The sequence below is a fragment of the Emys orbicularis genome, chromosome 20 (genome assembly GCF_028017835.1).
Source record: "Emys orbicularis isolate rEmyOrb1 chromosome 20, rEmyOrb1.hap1, whole genome shotgun sequence".
Taxonomy (NCBI): Eukaryota; Metazoa; Chordata; order Testudines; family Emydidae; genus Emys; species Emys orbicularis.
Genome location: NC_088702.1, coordinates 12483924 through 12511601, shown reverse-complemented (window position 1 = coordinate 12511601; position 27678 = coordinate 12483924). Strand labels below are relative to the sequence as shown.

The window sequence follows — 27678 nt, the reverse complement described above, 5'->3', positions numbered from 1 at the left end:
GGGGATTGGCACAGGGCTCCCTCTAAGCCCTGCTGCTAGCACATGTTGGGAGCTGCAGCCGACGACCCTTTACACAAGGTTGGCAACAAGACAGACGCTGGGGCTGGGGGAGGTGCAGGTGGATTGTGATGGAAACAGGGTGCATGTCTGGTAGGGGCAGTATTGGGGTGAGGGCTCCTGCCTCAGAGCAGCCAGACCCGCAAGCTCATAGCATGGAGGGGACAATGCGAAGGGGCAGCATGGAGGGGCCGGATGGGAGGGGGCAGCAAGCAGGTGAGTGGGAGGACGTCCCCCAGCAGTGCTGGGCAGGCTCACGTGCTCAGCATCTTTCCTGGACATGCACTCAGACCCTCGTCCCCTGGCAGAGTAGCGGGGACTCTGGCCCTCATCTCCTGTAGGGATGCTGGGATCACGCTCCAGACCCGATCTGCCGAGGCTGGTACAGCCACTGCCTTTGTCTAGTTCCCCCGTCTCACTGCCTCCGCCTCGGGGTGAATCCCCCCCACACCTGCCCAAGAGATCCTAGCTATCTCCCCACAGTGCAGGGCTATGAAGGGCGTGGGGGGGCCTGCACATGGGCTGAGAGCTCAGCCTCAAAGCCAAACTGGAGCTTGGCCCCTTTGGGTATGTCTGCACTGCAATTAAACACCCACACTGGGACTGGCCTGGGGCAGCTGACTCAGCTCACGGGGCTCAGGCTGTGGGTCTGTAAAACTGCCGTGTAGACGTGCGGGCTCAGGCTGGAGCCCGGGCTCTGGGACCCTCCCTGCTCATGGGCCATATCCCAGTGCCAGCTGTCATTGCCCCATGCCCATCTCAGAGCTGGGGTAGTGTGGGGTGCCCATCGTTGCTTAGCAGGGCAGGAGCCTGGATCAGCATCTCGAGAAGGGGCCTACCCAGTGGCTTGGCTGGGGCTGGTAGTAACGGCTGCATTTGATAGGATAGTTGTCTGTGATGTCATAGTTAGTCTCATTTCCTGTTGGCTCGCGGGAAGGCCATGTGGGAGATGAGTGTGGGGTGTGGCTGGGGGAGGACTCGAGGCCAGGATCTGGCCCTGCCCTGGGATCCAGCTCACTGCACCAGGGGCCTGCAGAGGGATATGGGGACAGGCAGAGGCTGCAAGGCGTGCTGGGGAAGGAGCTGCCCAGGGTTCAATGTTCCACAGCAGCTCCCTGGCCCAACACGCTCCACACATGTCCCAGAGAACAACGGGGCCAGCCCCTGCGGTCCATTTGTGAGGGGGTGAGCTGCCCTGGGGGCTGCTCCATGGGGTGAAGCCATCTCTGCCCCTCCCCCCGACTCTCCTTGGTGCGTTTTGCTGACATTCGCGGTGGTGAGAGGGGATCGTGCTGCCTTAGGCTCGGGCATCTCACCCCGTCGCCTCTTCCCAGTGGCTCCTCTCGAGGTTTGGCCTGTGTTCTGTGGCGCCCTGTTCCCAGCTCTCACTGGTGTCCCTGGCACTAACTGGTGAGAGTCGGCCTTAGCTGGGCACACATCCCTGCAGTGCAGGGCTGTGAGAGGCATCGCTGGGCAGGGTGCTGCAGGCCTGGGGCTGGCTGTGATAGGGGGTGAGAGTGACTCATATGCTGGGGAGGTGCTGGGCTGGCACCCTGAGCAGTTGGGGATCACATTTCTGCTGGCCAGGAGAGGCCAGCTCCTGAGGGGGGAGCTGTGGGAGTGGAGGTAGGGGGGCTTGCTGTGGAGTTGGTTTCTGATGCTCTTGTGCTCTGTGGTTTGGCTGAGATGGCCCCGGCACTGAGCGTTCACTGACTGAATGGCTCATCAGGACCCCGTTTGATTGATCCCTAAATGAGAGCTTCTGAGAGCAGCTTATTTTGTGGGGGAGTCTGTGAGTCAATGAATGGCAGGTTAAGACAGGAGGGGCGGGAGGACCCACACAGGCAGCCGAGATCTTAGCACAACTACCTTTGAGCTTCTAATTGGGAGTGACTCCTCCCAGAGCCACTGCAGCCACAGACAATGCCCAAAAGCCATGCTGAGCGCAGAGCAGGGACAAAGCCTGCCCAATGCTGGGCCGGGCTGGGGAACGCAGAGGCCTTAAGGGCAGGGGAAAGCAAAGCCCCCAGGCAGCCCAAGGCCGGCAATCAAGGAGGCTGCGCTTTGCCAGAAGGGTGGTTACAACGGCACTCACACAGGGAGGCAGCACAGAGCCTCTATCTCTGCCTGGTTCCTAGAGGAGGGGCTCTGACGCAGAGCCCTTCTCCCCTGCAACAGGAGGCTCTCAGTGCACTTCACAGAGAGCCAGCGATGGCCCCTTCTGACCTCCCCGTGCTGTAAGGAAGCCTCATTCAGGTGGTTGTACAGATGCGAAAACTGAGGCCCAGAGGGGAAGAGACTTGCCCAGTGACAGTGCAGGGAATTGGGTGGAGGTTGTGAGCATGTGGGGCTGAGAGCTGTGAGCATGCGTGGGTGTGCGAGGGTGTTCCAGTCCCTCCGACTGCCCCTAGTGGCTGGTGGAGGTGTCAGGAGCTCCTCCCCAGCAGGGTGGTGCCTGCCTGCCCTTTCTCTCCTTGGAGCCTGAGCTAATCTCTGTGGCACAAGCGACCACTGGAGCCCATCACTATGGAAACATTGAACTGGCCGTTATGGGCCGCAGGCGCATTCTCAGCCAGGCCGACCCACTGGGACCAGTGCAGGGGAAGTGACGCCTCATAAGAATGCAGAGCGCCCCCCCCCCCCCAACGGCCTACTGGTGACCCAATGCAGCAGGATCCCCAACACACACAACCAGGGGCACACACAACACACCTCCAACCAGGGACCATATGCTCAGAATTCATACAAACATGCCCACGCAGGCCTACAACCCAAATCAGGGAATTACACTCACCACACACGCGTGCACGCACACACAACACCAACAACAGGATCACACACACTGACACAGCCCTCACACCCAACCCGGGGGGATCACACACAACTAACTTGAGAATACAAGTTGGTTGATAAAGGTAACAGCATTGACGAAACATACTGACACTTCTGTAAGGCGTTTGACTTGGTACTGCACAACATTTTCATTACAAAAATAGAAAATAGAAAATTAACCTGGCACATATTGCTGGTATGGACAGCGCTATATTGGAAGGAGAGCTTCTCCTGCTGACATAGCTACTGCTGCTCGTTGGGGGTGGTTTAATTATGCCGATGGGAGATTCCCCCTCCCGCCCCTGTCGGCATAGAACGGCTAGATGGGAGACCTTACAGAAGAAGAGTTCTGTGTAGTTCAAAAGCTTGTCTCTCTCACCAATAGAAGTTGGTCCAATAAAAGATGTTACCTCATCTGCATTGTCTCTCTTAATGTAGGCCAGGTCTACATTACAGACCTATATTGGTATAACCACATTGCTCAGGGGTATGAAAAATCCACCGCCCCTGAGCAACGCAGTTATACTGACCTAATGCCCTGTGCAGACAGCACTGTCAATGGGAGGGCTTCTCCTGTCAACATAGCTACTGCCTCTTGGAGACGTGGAATAACTACACCGACAGGAGAAGCTCTCCCATCGGAATAGGAGCATCTTTACTTAAGTGCTACAGCAGCGCCGCTGCACCGATGCAGCATTTTAAGTGTAGACCTGCCCTTAGTATCATCTGTAAACTTTGCCACCTCATTGTTTACCCCTTTTTCCAGATCATTTATGAATATGTTGAACAGCACTGGTCCCAGTACAGATCACTCTCTCTGTGAACACTGACTATTATTTCTGCCCTTTGTTTCCTGTCTTTTAATCAGTTACTGAACCATGAGAGGACCTTCCCTCTTAACACATGACTGCTTACTTTGCTTAAGAGCCTTTGGTGAGGGAATTTGTCAAAGGCTTGCTGAAAGTCCAAGCACACTATCCACTGGATTACCCTTGTCCACATGTTTGTTGATACCCTCAAAGAATTCTAATAGATTGCTGAGGCATGATATTCCTTTACAAAAACTGTATTGACTCTTCCCCAACAAAGAGTGTTCATCTGTGTGTCTGATAATTCTGTTCTCTACTGTAGTTTCAACCAATTTTCCTGGTACTGATGTTAGGCTTCCCGGCTTAGAATTGCCAGGTTCACCTCTGGAGACTTGTTTAAAAATCAGCATTGCATTAGCTATCCTCCAGTCATCTAATACAGAGGCTGATTTAAGGGATAGGTTTCATACTACAGTTAGTAGTTCTGCAATTTCATATTTCAGTTCCTTCAGAACTCTTGGGTCTGAAGTGACTGAAGTGATCTGGTCCTGGTGACTTATTACTGTTTAATTTATCAATTTGTTCCAAAACTTCCTCTATCAACACCTCAATCTGGGTCAGTTCCTCAGATTTGTCACCTAAAAAGAATGCCTCCAGTGTGGGAATCTCCTTCACATCCTCTGCAGTGAAGACTGATGCAAAGAATTAATTTAGTTTCTCTGCAATGGGCTTGTGTTCCTTGAGTGCTCCTTTAGCACCTCGATTGTTCAGTGACCCCACTGATTGTTCAGCGGGCTTCCTGCTTCTGATGTACTTAAAAAAAAATTCTGTTAGATTTTGTGTCTTTTGCTAGTTGCTCTTCAAATTCTTTCTTGGCCTGCCTAGTGATTGTTTTCCACTTGACTTGCCAGAGTTTATGCTCCTTTCCATTTTCCTCAGTAGGATTTGACTTCCAATTTTTAAAGAATGCTGTTTTGCCTCTAACCGACTCTTTTACTCTGTTGTTTAGCCATGGTGGCATTTATTTATTTTTTATTTGGGGTATACATTTAATGTGAGTCTCCATTATGGTTTTATTAGAAAGTTTCCATGCAGCTTGCAGGCATTTCACTCTTGTGGCAGCTCCTTTTAATTTCCATTTAACTAGCTTTCTGATATTTGTGTAGCTCCCCTTTTTGAAGTTAAATGCTACTGTGGTGGGCTTCTTTTGTATTCGCCCTCCACGCACAAAGATGTTGAATTTAATTACATTCTTCTTAAAATGATAATCCCTATTGTATTCCATTGAGGGTTACGCATGCGCACCATACGCCCGAAGTCAGAGAATTTGAAAGTAGTGTCCATTGGTCTGCTCATGAGCCCTGGCTAGCCTCTGCTTCCGTCCAAGGTGATAAAGGGCAGGGCAGGCTGACCACGTCTCCAGTGCCTCCTCACCGTCACATGGTCTGGGTCGGAACTTTCAATGTCCTCGTCTCTAACACACTTTTAAATAAGATAATTGTACATAGTTTTAAGTTTTTTAGTAGTTTTACCAGTTTCTTGTAGTATTATTGTAGTTTAGTGATGGCGGAGGGGCTTGTTTTTTTCACCAGAACCTCTCCCCCCCCCACCCATGCGTGGGTTTCAGACTGTGCCCAGGACTACGGGCTTCAAACTCTGCATCTCCTGCCCGTGCTCCTTTTTGGACAATGACAAACACCAACACTGCTTCTACTGCTTGGGGGAAAGCTCACATCGCGTCCAGGTGCAGTATTTGCCAATCTTTCCCCAGCCACACTGAAGAAGGCTGGGCTCTCTGTCTCCAGAAGCACCTCATGGAGCTTGCCATGAGGCCTCATTCGGATCCAGGCCAGGGAACACTCCCGCCCCGATACATCGGCCTGAATCAGCAAGGAGTACTACATCCGAATCCTGTGTGGGTGGAACTACCCCCACGGACTTCATGGCGGGGCCTAGTTGGGAGGTAAGGAAGCATACCCATAAGCTTAGGACTAAGTATTCCTCAAAATCAAAGATAGTGGAAGCTCCTTCTAAAAGTCCGAGCCATGGGGACAGAGCTTGCGCTAAGTCCCATAGGCACGAGAAGAAATCCCACAAACAATGGAGCCAGCAGTTTCGAGCACTGGTCCACAGGTACCATCATCAGTGGCACCCCCACAAGATGTGGGATCCTCCCATTCTGGGAAAGTCCATGGCGCTGGCACCAATAGCAGGCAAAGAGAGGGAGCCTCTGACACTGGGAAGATCCGGAACCGTAGCCAATCCCTAGCATGTGTTTGCCTTGCCAGACCCAGAGTCACCCCATCCATCAGGCCTCTCCGCCTCTAGAGAGATTATTCCTCCACCATGGGATATGCGCCGGTATGGGATCCCTTGCCGTCCGCTCCAGTAATCTACACTCTTCCACTGGTTCTAACAGTGCTGTCATTTAAACTGGAGTCCACCTTCTCCTCCGATGAATCAGAAGTGGGAGAGGAACCTTCACCTGCCTCCTCCCATGGGATGCTTCTAGCAGGTGCTCGGACCTGCTGGTAGAGGAGGAACCCCTTAGTCTGGTCCTGGTGGTGCCACTGGAACAGGCGAGATTTCCCTCTTCATCTCTGGACGAAGCAGTGACTGCAGCATCCCCTTCTCCTCTGGATGACTTTGGGCAATTTCAGGAACTGTTGTGGAGAATCATGGGGAAAACTCCAAATTCCCCTGGAAGAAATCCGGGACACTCAGCATAAGTTGCTTGATATCCTCCACACTTTGAGCCTTGCCAGAATTGCACTGCTAATTAATGACACTATTCTGGAGCCTGCCAAGACAGCATGGCACACCCCTGCCACATGTATGGCTAGCCCCAAAGGGGCTGAAAAATGTGACTATGTTCCTGCCAAGGGGTATGAGTTCCTTTGTTCTCACCCTCCTCCAAACTCCCTAGCTGCCCAGGTGGCGACTGAATGAGCCAAACAACAGCACCCTTGATATACACCAGCTGATAAGGAGGGCAAGTGTGGATTTTTTCCTCATCTAGCCTTCAAGTCAGGATCATGAATTATCACACATTACTAGCCACGTAGGACTTCCTGAATTACAGTAAATTCAAGGAATTTACTGATAGCCTGCAACAACACAATCGGGCTCATTTTCAGATGCTTATTGAGAAAGGGAAGCTGCTAGCCAGAACAGCCCTCCAGTCAGTGGTAGATGCAGCAGATATCTCCCCCAGGGCCATGGCTACAGCCATAGTTATGCTTAGGGAGTCTTGGCTCCATTCCTCTGGTTTCCTCAGGGAGGTACAGAGCACTATTGAAGACCTCCCTTTCAATGAATCCCATCGTTTGAACCAAAAGACAGCTGAATCGCTGCATATCCTCAAGGATTCCAGAGCCACTCTTGGCATATACACCCGTCCCGAAGCACAAATTCCACTGCCCACCCAACGCTGTAGGTCCCCCCAATTCTACCCTCAGAGACCTTATGAGCCCCTGAGGAAACGCCAAAAGATTCTGATCTTGCCGCCCAGGGCCCTCTTCACAGGTTTCGATGTTGCAGCTACAACCTCCAGCCAAGAGGTATTTCTGACGTGACCCCAAGAGCTGCCAAACACTATACTTACTGCTTCATGACCCCCCCCCCCACCCCCTTTGGGGTCGTTTAGCACTCTTCCCATGCTTGGAGTGCAATAACAAGGAACAAATGGGTGTTGAAAGTCAATGAAGTCAGGCTTTCATTGTATCAGCATCCCTTGTTCCCTTTGCCTTCAGCTGGGGGAAGTCTCTGAAAGGAAGAGCCCCTTGCCTGACAGTCTCTTAGATGGTGCTAAAGACGGTAATAACTGGCTCCATACTTTACAATGCAAAGGCTTTCACTGTTTTGCCTTCTTTTCTGTATCTCACACTTTGCTAGCTCTTCTGGTCGCTTAGGAGCTGGCATTTAAACCTCCTGTTCTCCCTGAGCAGCTCTGCATTAAATATTAAACAGTGTTAAACAAGTCCCAGGGCAAGCAAACCATTAAACATCCTTTTTACCTTTTATTAAAGATACAGAAAAGAAGGCAAAACAGTGAAAGCCTTTGCATTGTAAAGTGTGAAGTCAGGCTTTCATTGTATCAGTATCCCTTGTTCCCTTTCTGTTCAGTGGGAAAAGCCGCTTGTCTGACAGTCTCTTAGATGGCACTAAATACGGTAATAACTGTTCTTTTGGGGAAAAGAGTGGGCTGGAGCTCATATTGTTGCTGTTGTTGTTGAAGTCCAGTCTCATTTCCTAGAACAAGACAGACAGACACAAGAGAGGAGAGAAAAGATCAGCAAAGAGAAAATGCAGCTTCTGTCTCTGGTGCTGATTCTCACTTGCAATCTTACTGCTGCAGAAACACAAGCCTGGTCCACACTACCCCCCCACTTCGGACTAAGGTTAATAACGTAGCTGAATTCGAAGTACCTTAGTTCGAACTTACCGCGGGTCCAGACACGGCAGGCAGGCTCCCCCGTCGATGCCGCGTACTCCTCTCGCCGAGCTGGAGTACCGGCGTCGACAGCGAGCACTTCCGGGATTGATCCGGGATCGATTTGTCGTGTCTAGACAAGACGCAATAAATCGATCCCAGAAGATCGATTGCTTACGGCAGGACCAGGAAGTAAGTGTAGACCTGCCCACAGGCCCAGCAGAGGTCTCATCAGCTGCTACAAGACCTGGCAAACTTGTACCAGCATCGGGCTTTTCAGGGCATTGCTTTGAACTACTTTTCTGGTCAAAGACTTACAGCATTGTTGCAAAATGTACAGTCTTGGCAATCTAAGCCACTCTCATTAGCCAGAAGGTAAAAGGAGAAAGCTAGGAAAGGGAAGAAATAAGGTAGAGAAGGAGAAGGACACATGGGGGGTGGGGGAGGAGGGAAGAAAAGGGGAGACAAAATCTCATATCCCAGGTTGAGTTTGGGATTTAACCAGACCTGGTAGAGATGGTGATATTATCTGGGTCCCTCTCTCCAGCCTGGTCTGGTCAGGACACCTCTCAGGATTAGGATGATGACGGTTTGGGGTTCCAGGAGATGGTGGAGATGGCAGCCATGATGGTGAAGCTTTCTCCATTCTTGTATTTCAGTCAGTTGTGTCAGAGTAGCCAACTTTCCCCCAAAGAGTTTTTTTTTTGAAAGGGAGTGATGGGTGGTGTTACCTGCACATTCTAGGGCACCCCGCCTTTACCTTTCCATGGGCTCAAGGCATAACCTCGTTAATTTAGGCACCCCCACCCTTACCCAGTTCCTAGGGCTCAGGGCCACCCATATCCATTTCCTAGGGCTCAGGTTGTAACTAGTTCCTAGGGCTCCGGGTGAAAGGCATCTACCCATACCCAGTTCCTAGGGCTCAGGGCATAATCTTCTGCGGGTTTGTGGGGCCTCTTACCAGTGAAAGAGCCTTACACAGTAATATAGTAATATTATTACCCTCTATTTATTAACAGTTACCAAAACAGAATACTCACACTAAGCATAGAATGCTCACCACTCCCAATAAGGCAGACGAACTTTTCCTGCTGGCCAGCGCAGCTCCTCTAGCTTCTGCACAGTAGGGTCGGCAGGGTGTTGAGGTCTGGCAGCTCTGATCTTGGCCTGTGTCCTGGAGTTAGGTTCCAAAGAACTCCCTTTTGTATGTACCCCAGTTTATATAGTTAAACTTGAGTCCTACTTAGCTGTACCTTAACCAATCATTTTAAACAAAGTGCTACAAAATAATTCTTTGACCAATCCTAACATATTGCAAAACAATTCTTTACCCAATCATACCCCACCACCTTAGCTGATTTAAATCTTGCAAAATTAGTTATGCAACAGACAGAAACAATCAAAGAACCAGACAGAGACATACAGATAAACAGTAGAGAAGTGAGGACCATAAAGGCAAAAACAATGAAGAAGTATAGATTTCACAGTTACAACTGTTGATAAGTGATTCCTTGCCAGACAGAATGCTGTCAAACAAAGTTTTCTTTAACCATCTTAAGATCTGTTTCTTTATCTGGTTATGGTGGGTGCTATTAATATAGGAGTGCCTCCTTAACAGCTTGATATTTCATTGGTTTAATGTAATTTAGATGGAATGTGAGGATGTGACTTTCTGCTTTTTAACTCATGGCTGCTGCCCTAATGTGGCTGCAGAAGGAAGGCCTCAGACCTTACCGGTGGAATAGCCCAGCTCTTTGTTATTTTAGTCACCATTTAGGCCTAATTTCTGACAAAGCAATTCTGGTTCACTGATTTCTGGTTCCACACTTTTCGTTTGCACTGGCCAGATGATCAAGGGTTTTATCCCATAAGGTTTGAGCGTGCAGTCATTCTCCTGAATTGCTGCCCCCAGCTGCAAAGGAGTTAAGTGCCTGCCTGCCCCTCCATTAGGGTGACCAGATAGCAAGTGTGAAAAATCGGGACGGGGGTGGGGGGTAATAGGAGCCTATATAAGAAAAAGCCCCCAAAATCGGGACTGTCCCTATAAAATCGGGACATCTGGTCACCCTACCCTCCATCCTGCATGCCAACCCCTTGTCCCTAGAGTGCCTTGAGCTATGGGCATACCAGCCAGCAATCACACTCCGTCCTCCAGCGACAGCTTCCTGGGGGTTGGACTCTCTCTCCTCTGCAGGGAGAACAGAACATAAAGCTCTGGTATTCCCTGGGGGCATGATTCTGATGGATGAGGGATATTTCCTTCTGTGCTTGGGCTCTCTGCCGTCCCATCTGGAAGGTATAGAGCCCCAGTGAATCAGAGCCAGAGATTAGCTCAGGGACCAGGGCAGCAGCCTTCCATGCAGGATGTTTCCAGGGCTTTGCTCACTCCCCTCTTCCCTGGGAGACAGTTCCCCAGCCCTAATCCATCTCTCTACCACAGAGCTTTCCTGGAGATGAAGCTCACCGTTCCTTTTGTTCATTTCATCCCATTGCTCCTACTTACACCCCCTAAATCATGCTCCCTTTTGTGCACTACAGGCCTGTCAGCTGTAATCTCACACACATGCGTACTCATGCACACACTGTAACATACATGCCCAAACACTAGCACATGTACAGATGAGCACACACATCCTTACTAGTGTGCATGCACACACACATCCTTAATTACCATTTCACCAAATAATCAGGTTTAGCTCCTTAGTATTTTCTTATAAAGGAATCCTTCTAGCATCTTTGCTACTCTTCTCTGAACTCCATCCTGCTGGTCAATATCTTTGCAATGAGGTGTCCAGGATGGACACAATATCCTGGAGCGCTCTAGAGAGGGCCCATCCCCTCCCTGCTCTGGGGATACAGACCAAACTCACAGTACCCTCTTTGCAGCCCTGTGATGCTGGGAGCTGCTATTCACCCTCCCTACTCAGGCTCTTCTACCCTTTCCTGCTGCCCAGTTGTCTTCCTCCCACTGACTATCTGGGTCTGGGATATTTCCCAGACGTCAGACCTGGTATTTCCCAAGCAGAATCCCAGTTTGTCCTTCCCATATGTCCAGCTTCTGCAGATCTCTAGGATTATGTCTCTGTCCTTCAGGTGCCAGCAGTTCCTCCCAGTTTAGTATCAACTGTGTTGCATATTATCCACCCAGAGCCTTGGTGAAGATCCAGGAAGAGATAGGGTTGCCAACCCTCCAGGACTGACTTGGAGTCTCCAGGAATTAAAGATTAATCTTTAATTAAAGATCATGTCACATGGTGTAAGCTCCAGGAATACATCCAAACCACCAAATTGGCAACCCTAGGAAGAGACCAGGTCTAGCAATGGTCGTGGCAGTGCCCAGCGATACTGGGGAGGTTAGCACTGCTCTTTGTTTATGGCCCTGCAGCTAGTTTTCTGTCTTGGCTGCAGTTTTCATTCCCCAGCCAATTTGAATTAATTATAAGCACAGGGTTTAGGAGACACCGTGTCAAATTCTTTGCTAAAATCCATAGCTGATGTCTTCTGCTTTGTCTTCATCCTTTCCCTTTGTAAAATGCATGTCAACAAAAACAATCAGCTATGTGTGTGTCAAGATTTATTCCCCAAAGTAACTTACTGCTCATGATTCCATTCTCCTCTAGATGTTTAGTGATGCTTGTCAGTGTTCCGTCCATTATTTTATATGGGGTGATGGAAGAGTGAGACTTTCAGGTGTTAATTTCCAGGATAGACTCTTGCTTCCTTCTGTGAAGATCAGTACTACAATGCATTTGCTTCCCTCCGGTTGTCCACGATATTTGCCCTGGTCTCTGTGACTTTCCTGAAATTACTGCCATTGGTGCAGTAAGCTGGTTACCCGATTCCCTTATTGCTCCCATCTGCCATTGTGCTGCCCATTCACTGTCCAGAGCAGAGTGTGAGGAACTTCACAAGGACCTAACCAAGCCATGTGAACAGGCCACCTGGTGGCAGGGGAAGTTCAGTATTGATAAATGCAAAGTAATGGACGTCAGAGGGCAATGTTTGAATTGCTCATACACCTCCCTGGGATCTAAATTAACTGTAAGTACTAAAGCAGTGTTATATTGCAACTTTCCAGCAGGAGTATTTAATGTATGTAGTTAACTACTCTGTGGGTTTGCCATGACCATTCTACCTGGGGCATGCAAGCCCAGTGCTGCTCACTGTGTGGAACTTGCATCATAGGTGCCGAATTTCTAATCTGCTGGGGGGTGCTCCCCCCCGGCTCTGCTCGGGCCCCGACCCCACTCTACCCCTTCCCCCAATGCCCCACCCCCACCCTGCTTCTTCCCACCCCCACTCTGCCCCGCCTCTTTGCGTCCCGCCTTTTCTCTGCTCAGTTCCGCCCCCTCCACCCCAGCTGATCCGCAGCAGGCGGTGGGCGCAGGGAGGGAGGGGTAGGTGCTGATTGGTGGGGCCCACCAGCGGGCAGGAGGCACTGGGGGGAGGGAGAGGCATTGATGGGGGCTGCCGGTGGGTGCTAAGCATCCACCATTTTTTTCCCATGGGTGCTCCAGCCTCGGAGCACCCATAGATTGGCACCTGTGACTTGCACATTCCTCCAAAGCAGCCATGGCTCATCTCACATTGGGAGCCAGGGTTGGATGGGTGGGGTCTCATCCAGTCTGGGACGGTGATTCCCATGTCTCTGGGCTATTGAGAGGGGGAAGAAACCATCAGCAGCTCCCTGCCCCCTCACCTGGTACAGCTGCTGGGTGTGTACTGTCCACTGCTCCCCATGCACAGCACCCTGGCCCAGATACTTCTGCTGTATGGGGTCCTGTCTGTCTACTGCTCCCTGTCCCCAGTGCCCTGGCTCTGCGTGACAAAGTGGGAATTGTCTGTAGTTGTATAACTCCTATGTGTGCATCAGTTTCCCCGTCTTTCACACGATTACCGAGTGCGGGGAGAAAGGACTGTTTGCTCTCAGAGAGACAAGGTGGGTGAGGTAACATCTTTTATTGGACCACCTTCAGTTGGTGAGAGAGACCAGCTTTTGAGCTAACACAGAGCTCTTCTTCAGATCTGGGAAAACTTCTCAGAGTGGCACAGCTAAGTACAAATTGGAACCGATTATTTAGCATAAGGATTTAACACCTATTCTAAGCGACCATTCAAGGTAAAGTGGCTCATTAACACCACTGCAGTCATAGGACAAAAAAGGGTGTGTGTGGGTTAAAGATTGTTGTAATAAGCCATAAATCCAGTGTCTTTATTAAGTCCATGATTTTTAGTGTCTAGCAAGCTTATGAATTTAAGCTCCTAGGCTCATCTTTTGAAGGTGTTGTGCAGGTTTCCTTTGAGGATGAGAACTGAGAGGCCAGGTTAGAGTGATCGCTTTTCGAAGCATTTGCCCACAGGTGCTATGGTGTTTTTGTCTTTTAGCGTTTTTCAGTGTGAGTTCATTTGAGAGCACAGTGATTGTCTCATTTCACCCTCAGAATTGTTATTGGAGCATTTAGTGCACTAGATGAGGTACAACACGTGTTGGGATAGCTCTTCTAGGATCTGTGGATCTTGAAAGGTATGTTGCGGGAGCTATTGATCATCATAGCAGTGATGATATGTCTGCAAATTTTGTATCTGTTGTTCTGGCAGGGTCTGATGCCGCTGGTGGGTCCTGGTCTGTGGGGAGCTTGCTTCTGATGATGAGTTGGTGAGGCAGGTGGGTTGTTTGAAGGCCAGAAGAGGGGGTTTAGGAAAGATTTCTTCAGGCTGTGGTCCCCTGTGACAGTGCAGGGTGAGAACAGGTGAGCCTGCACTCGGATCACCCGATGTAAATTAGTTCTCCTTGAGAAAGCTTAGGGAGGTAATTAGAGAATCGGACTGGCTGGATGGATGGGATGGGAAGCCAAGAAGGAAGTCCCATGGGGGGAGGAGAGGGAGACAGGATGGGACGGGACCAGACCAGACAAGAGCTAGTTGAGCCCAGTTACACTGAGACCACAGGGGCGGGAGACCTTGTTCCCTTCAGGACCAGAAGTGCTGTTGGTGCTGTAAATGGACTGTTGCACAGGGATTGCTGTAGAAACGGTGGAGCAAACTTAAAATAAAAGGGTTTGGTGGCCACTGGAGTCCATGCAGTTTCTGCGGGGAAGAAGGTGGGAGAGGAGCCATGCCCCGTGACACATGGGGGCTTGTCCGGGATCTTGACTCCCCCCGTTGTGGCGATTGAGAGACACGGGGGAGGCTGCTGCAAATATCTGGCACCCGTACAATGGAGCAGACTCTGCAGTGGTTGGTGGACCAGCAGAAGAAGCTGCAACAGAGCATGCAATCTTTCCAACAGGCACACCAGCTGGAGAGACAATCCCTGCTGGCCTGGCAAGCAAAGCAACAGACGAGCTTGCAGAAATTTATCAGGGAGCAAGCACAAGTGCAGCAGCAGTTGCTTCAGACACTGGTGAGTCCTGGTACGGGGAACGGTAACCGGAGCCTGGGGGTCGGCCTGTGTAAAATGGGACCTGCCGCTGACCCCAATGCTTTTTTAATGACATTTGAGAGGGTAGCAATGGGAGCTGGCTGGGACAGAGGAATGTGCCCCCCCGTTAGCACCCAATTTGGCGGGGGAGCTCAAGTGGCCTGCATGGTCTCGGGTGACAAACAGACTAAGGACTTTGATGTCATTAAGGCAGCCATGCTCGTCCGAGTGGGATTGTCTACAGAGAAATATTGGCAGATGTTTCGGGCTGTTAGATAGTCTGGAGATGTACGGGCCAGGAAATGTGCCCAAAGGTTAACTGATTGGGCTACCTTCTGGTTGAAGCCAGGCACGCAGACTGTGGGTGAAATCATGGACTCCATATCCTGGAGCAATTTCTACAAAGCATTCCAGAGAACACCCGTGTCTTGGTGAGGAGGCACCAACCCACAATCCTGGAGACAGCGGTCAAACTCACGGAAGAGTTTGAGGAAGCAGATTTTCCCCACAAGGGTGCGCATTTGTTTAACAGGCTCGAGCTAGGAAAGAGGGTTGGAGAAGTGGTAGGGATGAAGCCTACAGAGAACCCACTCCAGGGAGGCTGGAAATTACCTGTTACCAATGTGGGAGACAGGGCCTATAAAAAGAGACTGACCATCTATGGACTGGGAACTGGCATAATGTTGTGGTTGGACTGGGACCTGCAACAGAGGAAAATGCCAACCGTCTCGATGAAGGTGGGGAGGGGATGGGAGAAGGGCCTAGTGGACACTATATCAGGATGTTCGCTGGCTAGGAAAGATGTGGTAAAGCCACACTGGATCCTTCTCAGAGACAGGCTGAGTTTGGAGTGCATCATGGGGAGAGAAAGCTCTGCCCATTGGCCGAGATTCCCCTGAAGGTCTGGGGAGAGTTCAGGTGGAAATGGGTTGGGGTTGTGGATAGGTTGCCACATCCGGTGGTGGTAGGGATGGACTGGAGCCCCTTCCCCTTTAAGAGGAAAGCAGCTAGTTGGGGTCCATGGCAGAAAGGAACTGGTCAAAGATGGAGAAAGGGTGTGAAGTAGAGGAGCAGGAGAACCCTAGACAACGTGATATAAGCCGAGGATGGCAAAGGGAAACAAACGTTCCCAAGCGGAAAGCGGAAAAAAGGAGGAATTAGCCGAGTGGGCATTAGGAGAAAAGGGAAGGCAGGACATACCAGAGTGGGATGGGCTGTTCTCGGAAGGTTCGCTACCAGGGCCTCGAGAAGAGGAGCCCCGAGATAAGTGGGTAGGACTAGGAGAGCAAGAGCGCACAGAGGAACAACATGGGGAGGGGACAGGACAGACCCCACTCCAAAGCAAAGAGAGTGACAGGGAGGAGTTAAACCCTCAAGTTGCCCTTGGTGTGAAGACCAGTGGGTCAAAACAAAATCATGGGGGTGTCCCCCACCCACAAAATGTGGCTTCTGTAGGTGGAGGGGGGATAATCACCCTGGGGGTGAGCACAGGAAAGAGGTACCTGGCACCTCCTCTAGAGAAGGGCGGGCCAGAGGCAGAAGGAATGTCAGCGGTAGGCAAGGGTGGAGGTGCGTGACAGAGTGCAGGGTGCACACAGGTGAGCCTGTCCTTTGATCACTCTGATGTTCATTAGTTCCCCTTGAGAAAGCTGAGGGAGATAATTAGATCTTCCGGCTGGGCTGACAAGGAGGCAGGAAGGAAGTCCCACAGGGGCGGGGAAAAGAGAGGGGACCAGGGCTAGTTGAAACCAGTTACACCGAGGTTCTCAAGGGAGGGAGACATTTGTACCCCACAGGTCCTGGGGAGAGGGCCAAAGGGGCTGTTGGTACTGTAAATAGACTGTTGCACAGGGATTGCTGTAGAAATGGTGGAGGGAACTTAAAATAAAAGGGTCTGGTGAAGGAACAAGAACTAGAGTCTGTGCAGTTTCTGCAGGGAAGAAGGTAGGAGAGGAGCCATGACCCGTAACATCCCCATTGAGCTAAGTTCCCTCTAAGCTGCGCGGCCATGCAGCAGGCTATTAAGGGCTGCACAGCGGGCAGAGGCGCTCTCCCCCAGTCCTGGGCTGCTGCAGCAAGAGAGGGGTGGGGGGAGTCCTCTCTCCCCACCGCAGCCCTGGGACAGCCTGCACCCCAAACCCCTCATCCCTGCCCCCCCAGAGCCCGCATCCCCAGCCAGAACCCTCACCCCCCTGCACCTCAACCCTCTGCCCCAGCCCTGAGCCCCCTCCCACACTTTGAACCCCTCATCCCCTGCCCCACTCCAGAGCCCATACCCCCCCACGTCCCAACCCTCTGCCCTAGCCCTGAGCCCCCTCCTGCACCCCAAACCCCTCATCCCTGGCCCCACCCCAGAGCCCTCACCCCCCACATCCCAACTCTCTGCCCTAGCCCTGAGCCCCCTCCCATACTCCGAATCCCTCGGCCCCACCCCCACCACACATCACCTCCATATTGGTGCACATAACAAAATTCATTCTGCACATGGATGTAAAAAAAACTTAGTGGGAACTTTGCCATTGAGTATGGGTTGTAATTGTTTAATAATACCTCGTCTGGGTTCCAGTGTGTGATGATAGGTGACAACTAGGGATGTGCGCTCTGAAGGTTTTGTTCCCTATATTGAGGCAGGTTCTCTTGTGGTATTTTGGTGGCCCATTCCAGGCTGTGATCTACTTCTCTGGTGGAGTGTCCTTGTTTGGTGAAGGCAGTTTTACATGAGTTAAGGTGTGTGTCCTAGGCTTCCTCCTTCGAGCATATTCCTCAGTATCCGAGGGCCTGGCTGTAGATAAAGGATTTCTTGGTGTGTTTGGGGTGGTTACTGGATCTGTGTTTCTTGTATGTGGTTTTCTGTTGGGTTCTATTGTTGAAGCTGATTGTGATGTCTAGGAAGTTGATGCTGGTGCAGCAGTGTTCTCAGGGCAGGCTAAGAAACATCAGTTTGAACGTTGCCTAGCTGTCTGAGCTGGGATGGGCCATTAAAAAGGACTGGGTGAGGCCACCCCCAAAGTAAAGGAGAATTGGAGAAGACAATGGTGAAGCCAATCATCAGGACATGGACACTTAGTAACTAAGGACCTACAGGGAGAGAGATTTCCCCACCTGTCAGCAGGGAAACTGAGCAAAAAGCCCAGCTTGACAACAAAGGATGGGGAAGGTGGGAGGTGGGGGGTAAGAGTTGGCTGCTGGAAGGAATCGGGGACTCTCACCTGGGAACTAACTAAGGAGGTCAGACAGAGACTGAACATGGGATTCACTACAGGGCTCTGGGCTGACCAGAACGGTCCATGCTTTAACCTTCCTGACTCTGTTCTAACCTTCGGACTGCCAGTGCTCCGTTTTGGCTGACTAATAAACCCGACAGCGCTCTCTGAGGATCACTCTAAATACTGGCAGGGGAACATTAGTCCCTGCAGAGTGGACAAGTCTCTCCCAGGAGTCTGTCTCAGTTGGACTCACTGAGCAGAGCTCACGGTGTGGAGCAGGAGTACTGGAGCCCAAAGGTTCAGGAGGTGGCGAGGCCGCATGGCTGACTCTGAAGGAAGAGGGAGGGGGCACAGCACTAGTCCTGTGGATCCGGGACACTCTGCTAGTGCTGCTGGGTGTTTACCATCCACAGCTCCCCAAACCTGTGCTTTGGCCCTGGCACTGCTGCTGGGTGGGTACTGTCTACTTCTCCCCATCCCCAGCACCCTGGTACTGCTGCTGGCTGAGTACTGTCTACTGCTTTCTGTCCCCTGTGGTCTGGTACTGCTAGTGGGTGTACACCATCCACTGCTCCCCACTGCTTCTGGGGGTGTACCGTTGTCACAGATCCGTGCTGCACCCCCAGCTTTGGAACAGTGTCTGGCAGGAACCTCTTCCTTCAGGGTTGGCCACATGGCCTTGCTGTCTCCTGGGATTGAACCTCTGGGCTCTAGCACTTCTGCCCAGGGCCGGCGCCAGCTTTTTTGCTGCCTCAAGTGGCGGAAAAAAAAAAAAAGCTGCGATTGGCGGCACTTCGGCGGCAGCTCTACCGCGCTGCTTCATTCTTCGGCGGCAATTCGGCGGCGGATCCTTCCCTCCGAGAGGGACTGAGGGACCTGCCGCCAAATTGCCGCCAAAGACCCGGACGTGCCACCCCCTTCCATGGGCCGCCCCAAGCACCAGTTTGCTGCGCTGGTGCCTGGAGCCGGCCCTGCTTCTGCCTCACACGGTGAGCTCTTCTCAGCGAGTCCAATTAAGCCAGACTCCTGGGAGAGACTTGTCCACTTTGCAGGGTTTGATGCACCCAGCCAGTGTTTACAGGGACACTCACAGAGCGTTTCCAAAACAGTCTGACTGATCAGTCAGCTGGAACACAGCATTGACAGTCCGTAGGTTAGCACAGAGACAGGAAAGTTAAAGCATAGACCGTTCTGGTCAGCCCAGAGCCCAGATGATCTGTAGTGAGCCCAGGTCCAGGCTCTGTTGGTCTCTGTCTGACCTCCTTAGTTCCCGGGTGAGAGAGCTCCCAGCTTCCTCCAGGAGCAAGCACTTCTCCCCCACCTCCCCGTCCTTTGTTCTCCAGCTGGGCTTTTTGCTCAGCTTCCCTGCTGAGAGGTGGAGAAATCCCTCTCCCTCTGGGGTATGGTTGCTAAATGTCAACATCCTGGTGACTGGATTCTCTGGGATTCTCCTTTGATAGGGGGTTGGCCTCAGCTAATCATTTTTGATGAGCATTTAATAATGCTCAGACAGCTAGGCGATGCCACAACATCCCCCCACCCCACCCCCCATGTGTCAGTCTGCTTGGAGAGCAAACCTAGAGGCTGTGCCTAGGTTGACTGAAGAATTCTTCCATCAACCTAGTGCTGTCTACATGGCTGGTTAGGTTGGCTTAACTGTGCCACTCAGAGTTTTAGGTTTTTCACATAGGCAGCTTATGTCGACCTCACTCTGTAAGCGCCTGCACTAAAATGTAGCTCCCACTGATGTAATTGCACACTACACCTATTTAATAACTGCACCTCCACGAGAGGCGTAGCGTTTATGTCGATGTAGTTAGGGTGAGGCAGAGTCAGTGTAGACACTGCGTTACTTACTTCGACTGTTGCTGTCTTCAGAAGCTATCCCACAATGTCCCACACTGGCAGTTACAAGCGCTTCTGGTGAGAACGCGCACCACTGACACAAGGAGCGTAGTGTGGGCATGTAAAACCGATTGACGTAACTTAGGTAGACTTAATTTTGTAGTGTAGACTTGCCCATAGTTAAGTCAACCTAATTTTCTATTATAGACCAGGGCTTAGTCCTACCCCCACTCCCCCGCTCAGGGCAGCCATGCAAAATATAGGGGAAACTGAGGCACACAAAGGATTCATAAAAATATTTCAGAAAATTCTCACATCATAACCACCATCCATGGCTCCCCATCCCTGGGCCCTGGCCATGGTACTGACTTTCCCCACAACAGGGCCCTGCATGACCAGTGTTCAGTTCCCTAGTGCCTCTCACAGAGCTAGCCAGGGCCCATCTGCGCTAGGCCTCCGTCCCTCCCCAGCCGGGGGCCAGGATGCTGTGCCAGCTTCCTGTCTTTCTGCTCCTGCTGATGAGAAATATTTCTCTAGGCGTCTTGCAGGATCAGGGACCCTCCTGGGCAGTGCGTCCCCGAAGGACCATCCCTAGCTTAGCTCAGCTCTAAAGAGCCCCTAGGTCAAAGCAGGTGAGACCCTCCCAGGCCAGGGAGATGCTTCCCATGAAAGTGACTGGCAGCATCACAGCATGTCCCAGACTGCCCTCCCCACCCCAGGGACCCCATCATTCCCCCTCCCTGATTGAACCCCACAGAACCAATTGCTCTCCCATCCCTGTCCCACCCCATGGACCCTATCACTCTCCCTCCCTGATCCCAATCCACAGACCCCATCACTCCCCCTTTCCATCCCATCCCACAGACCCACTCCTTGATCCCAGCCCACCATCACTCCCCCTTCCTGATCCCTGCCTCTTCCACTCAGCTAGCTCCAATTTCTTCTGCCTCCGTGCTTCTCTGTCAGCCCCAGCAATGGGGTCCACATGCCTGCCTCACCTCCTCCCAGCTGCAGCAGCTCCCACGGGCTGGCACAATCTCCCAGCTGTCCTGGGTGGCTGGGTTACCCACTCACTGGAGGTCAGGGTCTGACCCCAGGCTATTGACTTCCCCCTGGCCAGACCTTGCTAGAGCCACTGCGCTGCGCCTGCCTCCTTGTTGAATTTAGCTGCTTCCCTACCGGGGACCTGTTCCCTCCTGGCTCCGCTTTTGGGCCATTGATCCCAGCCTGAGCTGGGCTCCCGGCCTGCAGCACTGGGTGACGGCCAGACACATGGGCAGTGGAGAAATCAGTCGGGGGCCGGGAGAGGTGGTTGGCTTGGCTCTGAGAGGAGCCGGCTGCCCCCACTCCCAGGCAGGGCAAGGTGCTGCAGATGCTTCTTGAGGGACGTTTGCCCATAGGCCCTGCACCAGGAGCTCCCCTGGGATCCACTGAAACATGAAGGCTGCCCAGACGCTGTCAGCATGGCCCAAGGAGTTGGCGGACTGGACACTCAGCCAGGGGTGTGCTGGGGGAACCAGGCCATAGGGCACTGGGCCCCGGCCTGCGGAGGAAGCTGAAGGCAGGTGCTAGTGATGGGGCCTTGGGAGCTTAGGGTTGCTGTGCAGTGAGCAGGGCTTACAAAGTGTCCTGTAGCCAGGGGCTTGGTCTGTGAGACGCGGGAATGGAAGAGGAGGCCAATGTCAAATGGCATCAGCACTGGGGAGATATGCGCCCAGGCCTGCCCTTAGGGCCTCCCTGGCCAGGTCTCTCCTGCTGTCTCCACTCTTCCACCCTGCCTCCCTGGCCCTTCCCCAGAGTTTGTCTGTGCCCCGGGTCTCTCTCTAGCTCTTCCCCCTCCGGTGCTGAGTAAAACAGCCAGGTGATGGCAATGCCTGGGGCTGGGGTTCCCCTGTGCTGCTCTTCCCCGGGTCATGGAGCTGTGGTGGGGAACTAAGAGCCCACTTGTGTGGTCCTGGGCCCCTGGGTAGACTGTGGTCCGAGTGGGGCCCCTGGGTAGATGGGCCCGTGGTGTCAGAGAGACTCAGTCCCATCAGCACGGGATCTGTAACCCACAGAGCTGGTTCTGCCAGCATTCGGATGGCAATGCGCACGGGGCGGCCTCGACATTGTCAATGGGCTTGTCTCTCTGCTCAGCACCATTTAAACCTGCCACCACCTCTCCAGATGGCACTGCCCGGGGGTACTGCAGAATGGAGCAGGATACCTTCTCCCAGGTGCCCTGCAGCCGCCCCCACCATTCTCAGCTGTCTAGCTGGATGCCCCTTGGTCAACTCATCCTCACATCTGCTCCCTCTCCAATCACCTGCAGGCACCAGGATCCTGAGCAGCCTCAGGGGCTGCGTTTGGCACGGCTCCAGGCCCTCTCCCAATGCGTGGCATGTTGCGTTCACACTAAGTTTCCTTTCAAAGGCAGCTGCTGTGCAGTGAACTCAGGTCCCAGATGCCCCCTGGGACATGGCTTTGCTTGGGGCCTGGGAGGCTCCTTCTGCCTGTTGCTCTTGTTGCATGGCTGCTGCGGGTATGTAGTGCCAGCTCCATGCCCCGAGCAAGGGCACGGCTGGCTCGGGCGACCCGCTGCTCAGCCTGCCTTGCACCTGTGTGGAGGCAGGAGCAATTTGGAAGTGGGCGGCTGTGGGTGTCCCAGGAGAGATGGGCAGTTTATTGTGAGGGGCCAGTGTGTGTGTCTGTGTTTGGGGGGGCAGAGGGATGTCTGTGTGTGTGCAGAGTGGTGTTGTGAGCAGGCACCTTTCTCAACGTGTTCTACAAACACTCTGCTTCTTATGGGCCAGATTTTCAAATGAGCGCAGCACCCAGCAGCTCCCACTGTCATGGAGAATCCCACTCTGCTCACCCCCCCACCCCAGAACAATGGAGAATCCCCGTGCCGGGGCCGACTCACCTCTCGTGAGCGCCTCCAGCAAGTGCATGCAAACCTGCTTTCTCTCTGCTTGCAGTGCCCCGTCGGGTCTTCAGGGGCTCAGCCCTCGGCTAAGCCACACATAGTCTATACGTCTGAGCCCACAAACAAACAAACCCCTTGCAGGGCAAAAGGTCCAACAGGGCCTGTCACAGTGCCCTGGATAATGTCTTTAGCCCTGTCTCCAGGCTCAGTTCTCAGCCCCTTCTGGGCTAGTTTCAGTCTGTCCCTGGTCTGGTATAGAGCAGTGCCCCAAGGGCCTTCTCCCTGGAGACTCTGCATCCTGTGCTTCCCTTGGGCCTTCTTGGGGCTCTGGCCACTCTGCGGGGGTGGGGGACCCAGAACCCAGGCCCACCCACTGCTCCAGATCCCAACCCAGGGACCCTATAAATAGCAGCCACATGCTACTTCCTGTAACAGTTGCTGCTGCTTTTCCCTGGGCCACTTCCCACACAGCCCCTTCTGCTTCACCTGTCCCTCAGGGCTGAAGCTCTCACTGGAGCTCCAGCAGCCAGCAAGGAGCAGGGGCTCCACTGGTGCCAGCCAGCAACTGAACTGCTCATGCCTCCCCTGAAGCTCCTGATTGGGTGCTTCGCTGCAGCCTCTCTAGGCAGGCCTGGAGGACCCACCTTTATGGCTCCTTGTCTGGGTCAAGGTGTGGTAGGAGCGTGAGGCTTCCAGCAGGGGGCCTCAAAGGGCCTGGCACATCCCGTCATACTGCCTCCCCTCCCACAGAGAACAAGGGAGAGTCCCCCTCTCCTCTCCCCCCCTCCCACAGAGAACAAGGGAGAGTCCCCCTCTCTTCCCCTCGCACAAAACAATGGAGAATTTCCCTCCCCTCCCCCTATAGAGAGCAATGGAGATTCCCCCTCCCCTCACAGAGAACAAAGGAGAGTTCCCCTCTCCTCTGCCCCCCCCAACAAGGGAGATTCCCCCCCCCCCCCCCACAGACAACAAGGGAGAATCCCCCTCCCCGCCATGGAGAACAATGGAGAATGCCCCCTCCCCTCTCCCACAGAGATCAATGGTGCTGCTCAGGCTGCTGAGCTCTTTTGAAAATCTGCTCATCTGTGAGGTCCAGGCTCTGCCCCTCCCTGAGTCAGTAACAAGAAAATCCCCAAGCACCTCACAGTGTCATCTCACGCCCTTTCCAGGCGGGTTTCCCTGGCTGGAGCAGCTCAGAGAATGGGGGGGAAAGGGGTGCTTGAGGTGCTCTGTTCTCTGGAAGGAGCCTGTGATCAAATGGAATTTTCTGTAGTATTGTTATGACCTGACCCCCCTCAGTTTTGACTGTGTTTTTCAAGGCTACCCAGTGTGGGGGGAAAGCACTGTTTGCTCTCAGGGCAGGCTGGGAGACATAGGTATCAATATCACCTGCCTGTCTGAGCCTGAATAACCCATTAAAAAGGGCTGGTGAGGCTGACTCCATGTCAGTGGAGAATCTGAGAAGACAATGGCAAACTCAGTCACCAGGATATTGACACCTAGCAACCAAGGATCCACAGGCAGGAGGATTTCCCCACTCTCAGCAGTAGGGTTACCAGACGTCCCGATAAAATCAGGACCGTCCCAATTTTTCGGTGTTTGTCCTGTATCCCGACCGATCTCTGGTCGGGATGCAATTTGTCCCGATATTTCGCTCCGCCGGCAGCACTCGGCTTTTTCCCCCCCCCCCAACCGGCGCCGCCCCCGCTGTCCCGATATTTTGTTCCTCTCATCTGGTCACCCTACTCAGCAGGGAGGCAGAGCAAAGACCCCAGCTGGAGAAGAAAGAATGGGGAAAGCGTGAGGTGGGGTGGGGGTAAGAATTGGCTGCTGGAAGAAGTCAGAGCTCTCACCTGGGAACTGACTGAGGAGGTCAGGCAGAGCCTGAATATGGGCTTCACTACAGTGTGTCTGGGCTCTGGGCTGACCAGAATGTCTTCCTGCCTCTGTGCTAACCTACGGCCTCCCGCTGCTGTGTTCCAGCTGACCGATAAACCTGGCTGTTTCATAGAAACTGGGTTTAGAATATCAGGGTTGGAAGGGACCTCAGGAGGTCATCTAGTCCAACCCCTGCTCAAAGCAGGACCAATCCCCAGACAGATTTTTGAACTCACAACCCTGGGTTTAGCAGGCCAATGTTCAAACCACTGAGCTATCCCAGCCCCCAAACAAGGGTGACACTCACATGTCCTGTTTTGGAAATGCTGTGTGAGGATCACTGCAAATACTGGCTGGGGTGCACCAATCCTTGCAAAGTGGACAAGTCTCTCCTAGGAATGCAGCTCAGTTGGACTTGCTGAGCAGAGCTGATGGCTTGAAGCAGGAGTGCTGGAGCCCAGAGGTTCAGTCTCAGGAGGTGTTGCGTTCGCATGGCCGACCCTGAAGGGAGAGTGTGACTCTGTAGAGGCCTGGCACGCTGAAGGAATTCCTCCAAGAGACTGTTCCAAAACTGGGGGTGTAGCACCCATTCTGGGGATCCATGTGACACACCCCAGCAGAGATTTCGGTGTTCTCAGGCACAGCCCTGTCTGCTCTGCCTGGACCAGCATCTCTCCTGCTGTGCACCTGGGTTACTGCTGGGAGGCAGGGGCTGCACAACCTGAAGGCTGGGGCCTGTCCAAAGCTGGAGAGCCAGCTGAGGGCAAAGGTGGGAGGCTTCCCCTGGCCATGGACTTGTGGGGCAGTGGCCAGAGTATGGCCTATGTGTGTCCATGGTTGCACACTGTGTCAGCAACAGCAGTCACATGCACACCTGCCCCCGTGTCGTGCACGAGTATCTGTGGGAAGACATGTAACACTGACAGACCCCCGTCGTCGGTGGGCGGGATCAAACCTGGGATCTCTGGAGCTTAGTGAATGAGCCTCTACCGCATGAGCTAAAAGCCAGCTGGCTCTTAGCTAAGGCTATAGAGCAAACTCATTAATCTCTTTCTCTCTCTTTAAGTCAGGGGTTCTCAAACTGGGGGTCAGGCCTCCTCAGCGGGTCGTGAGGATATTACATGGCAGGTCACGAGCTGTCAGCCTCCACCCCCAAACCCCGCTTTGCCTCCTGCATTTATAATGGTGTTAAATATATAAAAAAGTATTTTTAATTTGTAAGGGGGGGTCGCACTCAGAGGCTTGCTGTGTGAAAGGTATCACCAGTACAAAAGTTTGAGAACCACTGCTCGGTGCCACTAAATGGGACAGAGCATCACACCCAGGAGGTGTGTGGGTTACAGACACACATCAAGAGAAATCTTGGGTAATCTGACAGGCAGGGGAGGGGCTGACACCATCCCTTTACCCCGGGGCTGTGGCTCTGACAATGCTCTGGACATCAGTGAGGGGGACCCCAGAGCCTCCTGAGCTGAGACTGCGCCTCTCCCGTGGGCACTAACGTGTCCAAGGGTAGGTCTACACTTACCCGGTAGTTCGGCGGCTGGCGATCGAACTTCTGGGTTCGACTTATCGCGTCTTGTCTGGACGCGATAAGTCGAACCCGGAAGTGCCTGCGGTACTCCTGCTTGGCGAGAGGAGTACCGCAGAGTCGACGGGGCAGCCTGCCTGCCGCGTGTGGACCGAGGTAAGTTCGAACTAAGGTACTTCGAACTTCAGCTACGTTATTCACGTAGCTGAAGTTGCGTACCTTAGTTCGAATTGGGGGGTTAGTGTAGACCTGGCCCAAGATTGCTCTAGCTGCTGCCTGGTAATGTGTGTGGCATCCTACCCTAGTGTTGCCACCCATCTGGGTTTTACCTGGACAGTCCGGTTTTTGGCTTCTGTGTCCAGGTGCCATTTAGGCTTGCCAGATGTCTGGTTTTGAAAAGGGGACCTGGCAACCCTAAATGGCATCCAAACCAAAACTCTGGTTACTGCAGGGCAGGGGGGAGGCGCCGGGTCATTAACCCATGCCAGTCCCTGCTCAGCCAGGGCTACCTCCTACCTGCTGGCAGGCTCCTTGAGAGATCCAGCAGGGGTCAGGGAGAGAGGAGCCAGCGACGGGGGCGTGGCCTTGGGGGAAGAGGTGGGACGGGGCCTTGGGGAGGGAAGCAGTGGAGAAGGGGGGGGCCTGGGGGAGAGGCAGAGAAGGGGCAGGGCCTTGAGGGAAGAAGTGGAGCAAGGTGGGGCCTTGGGGGGAAGAGGTGAAGCAGGGGCAGGGCCTTAGAGATGAGATGGGGCAGGGGGCGTGGCCTCGGGTGAAGAGGAGGAGCAAGGTTTAGGCCTTGGGGTAGAAGCAGGCAGGATACAGGGCCTGGCAATTAGAAAGGTGGCAACCCTATTCTGCCCACAGCTGGGGAAACTCCTCCTCACCAAGGGCTGAGGTCCACAGCTGTTTAAATCGCCATGCGTGGGCTGGCATAGTGGCGTGAGTATGTTCACAGCACTGAGTGTGAGTGACCGAGTGCCACCTAGGGCGGTTTCAGAGCAGAAAGTGTGTGGAGTGGGGTGTCTCCAAAGGGAGGAACCCTTTGGAACAACTGCATGCATGGCCCACACCACAGCCCCTGCTGCCAGCTGGGCGGAGAATGATGAACAAAGACATCTTCTATCAAAAAAGGGAACCAACCCCCAGGCGAGCCCTGTGAGAATCTGCCAGTGTCCCACTTGCTGGAGTTTTGCAGCAGAGGTGTGATGTGAAATCCCAGACTCTGGGCCGTTCTTTTACTTGCTCTTCCCCGTTAGCCTTGCTGCGCCTTTCGGTAATTGATTCCCCACCGATTCCTCTCCTCTGCTGCCCTCGGTTGCTGTCCCCTTTTGCCCACCCTTCCCTCCAGCACCAGTCTCGGAATCTCTCCTCCCTAGCTGGGCTGAGCCACTGCTCCATGTGCTGAGTGTGAGCTGCATGACTCCGCTCAGTGCATCTCAGCTCCCTCTCCGCATGGGGCCTGGTGCTGCCTCATGAGTGGGGGGGCCTGACAATGGGCAATAGACCTCTGTGCAGGTAGTGATAGGTGCACATCAGCCCGCAAGTCCTCGGAGCCTCCCTTTGGAGCGCCCAGCCATGGTTCCACTGGGCACTCACAGAGCTCTCAGCTCCTCCGCTCCCAAAGGACCAGCACGCAACAGCTCCCCAGGCTCAGGTCAGGATCACCGGTCCACGTAGCACACAGCTCTGACCTATGTTCGTAGTGAACACAAAGAGAACAAGGAACAGAGATCTAGATAATAGGGAGATATTGGAAACAGAT

At 53.1% G+C, this 27678-nt stretch overlaps 1 protein-coding gene across 1 annotated transcript in view; it reads left to right on the top strand.

Annotated features, from left to right (window-relative positions):
• CADM3 (cell adhesion molecule 3) overlaps positions 1 to 27678 on the top strand; it is a 112876-nt gene that overhangs the window by 34672 nt on the left and 50526 nt on the right. Inside the window, exon 2 of the mRNA XM_065420443.1 lies at positions 14309 to 14533. Coding sequence (XP_065276515.1) covers positions 14309 to 14533 — 225 coding nt within the window. The remainder of the gene's footprint in view (positions 1 to 14308; positions 14534 to 27678) is intronic.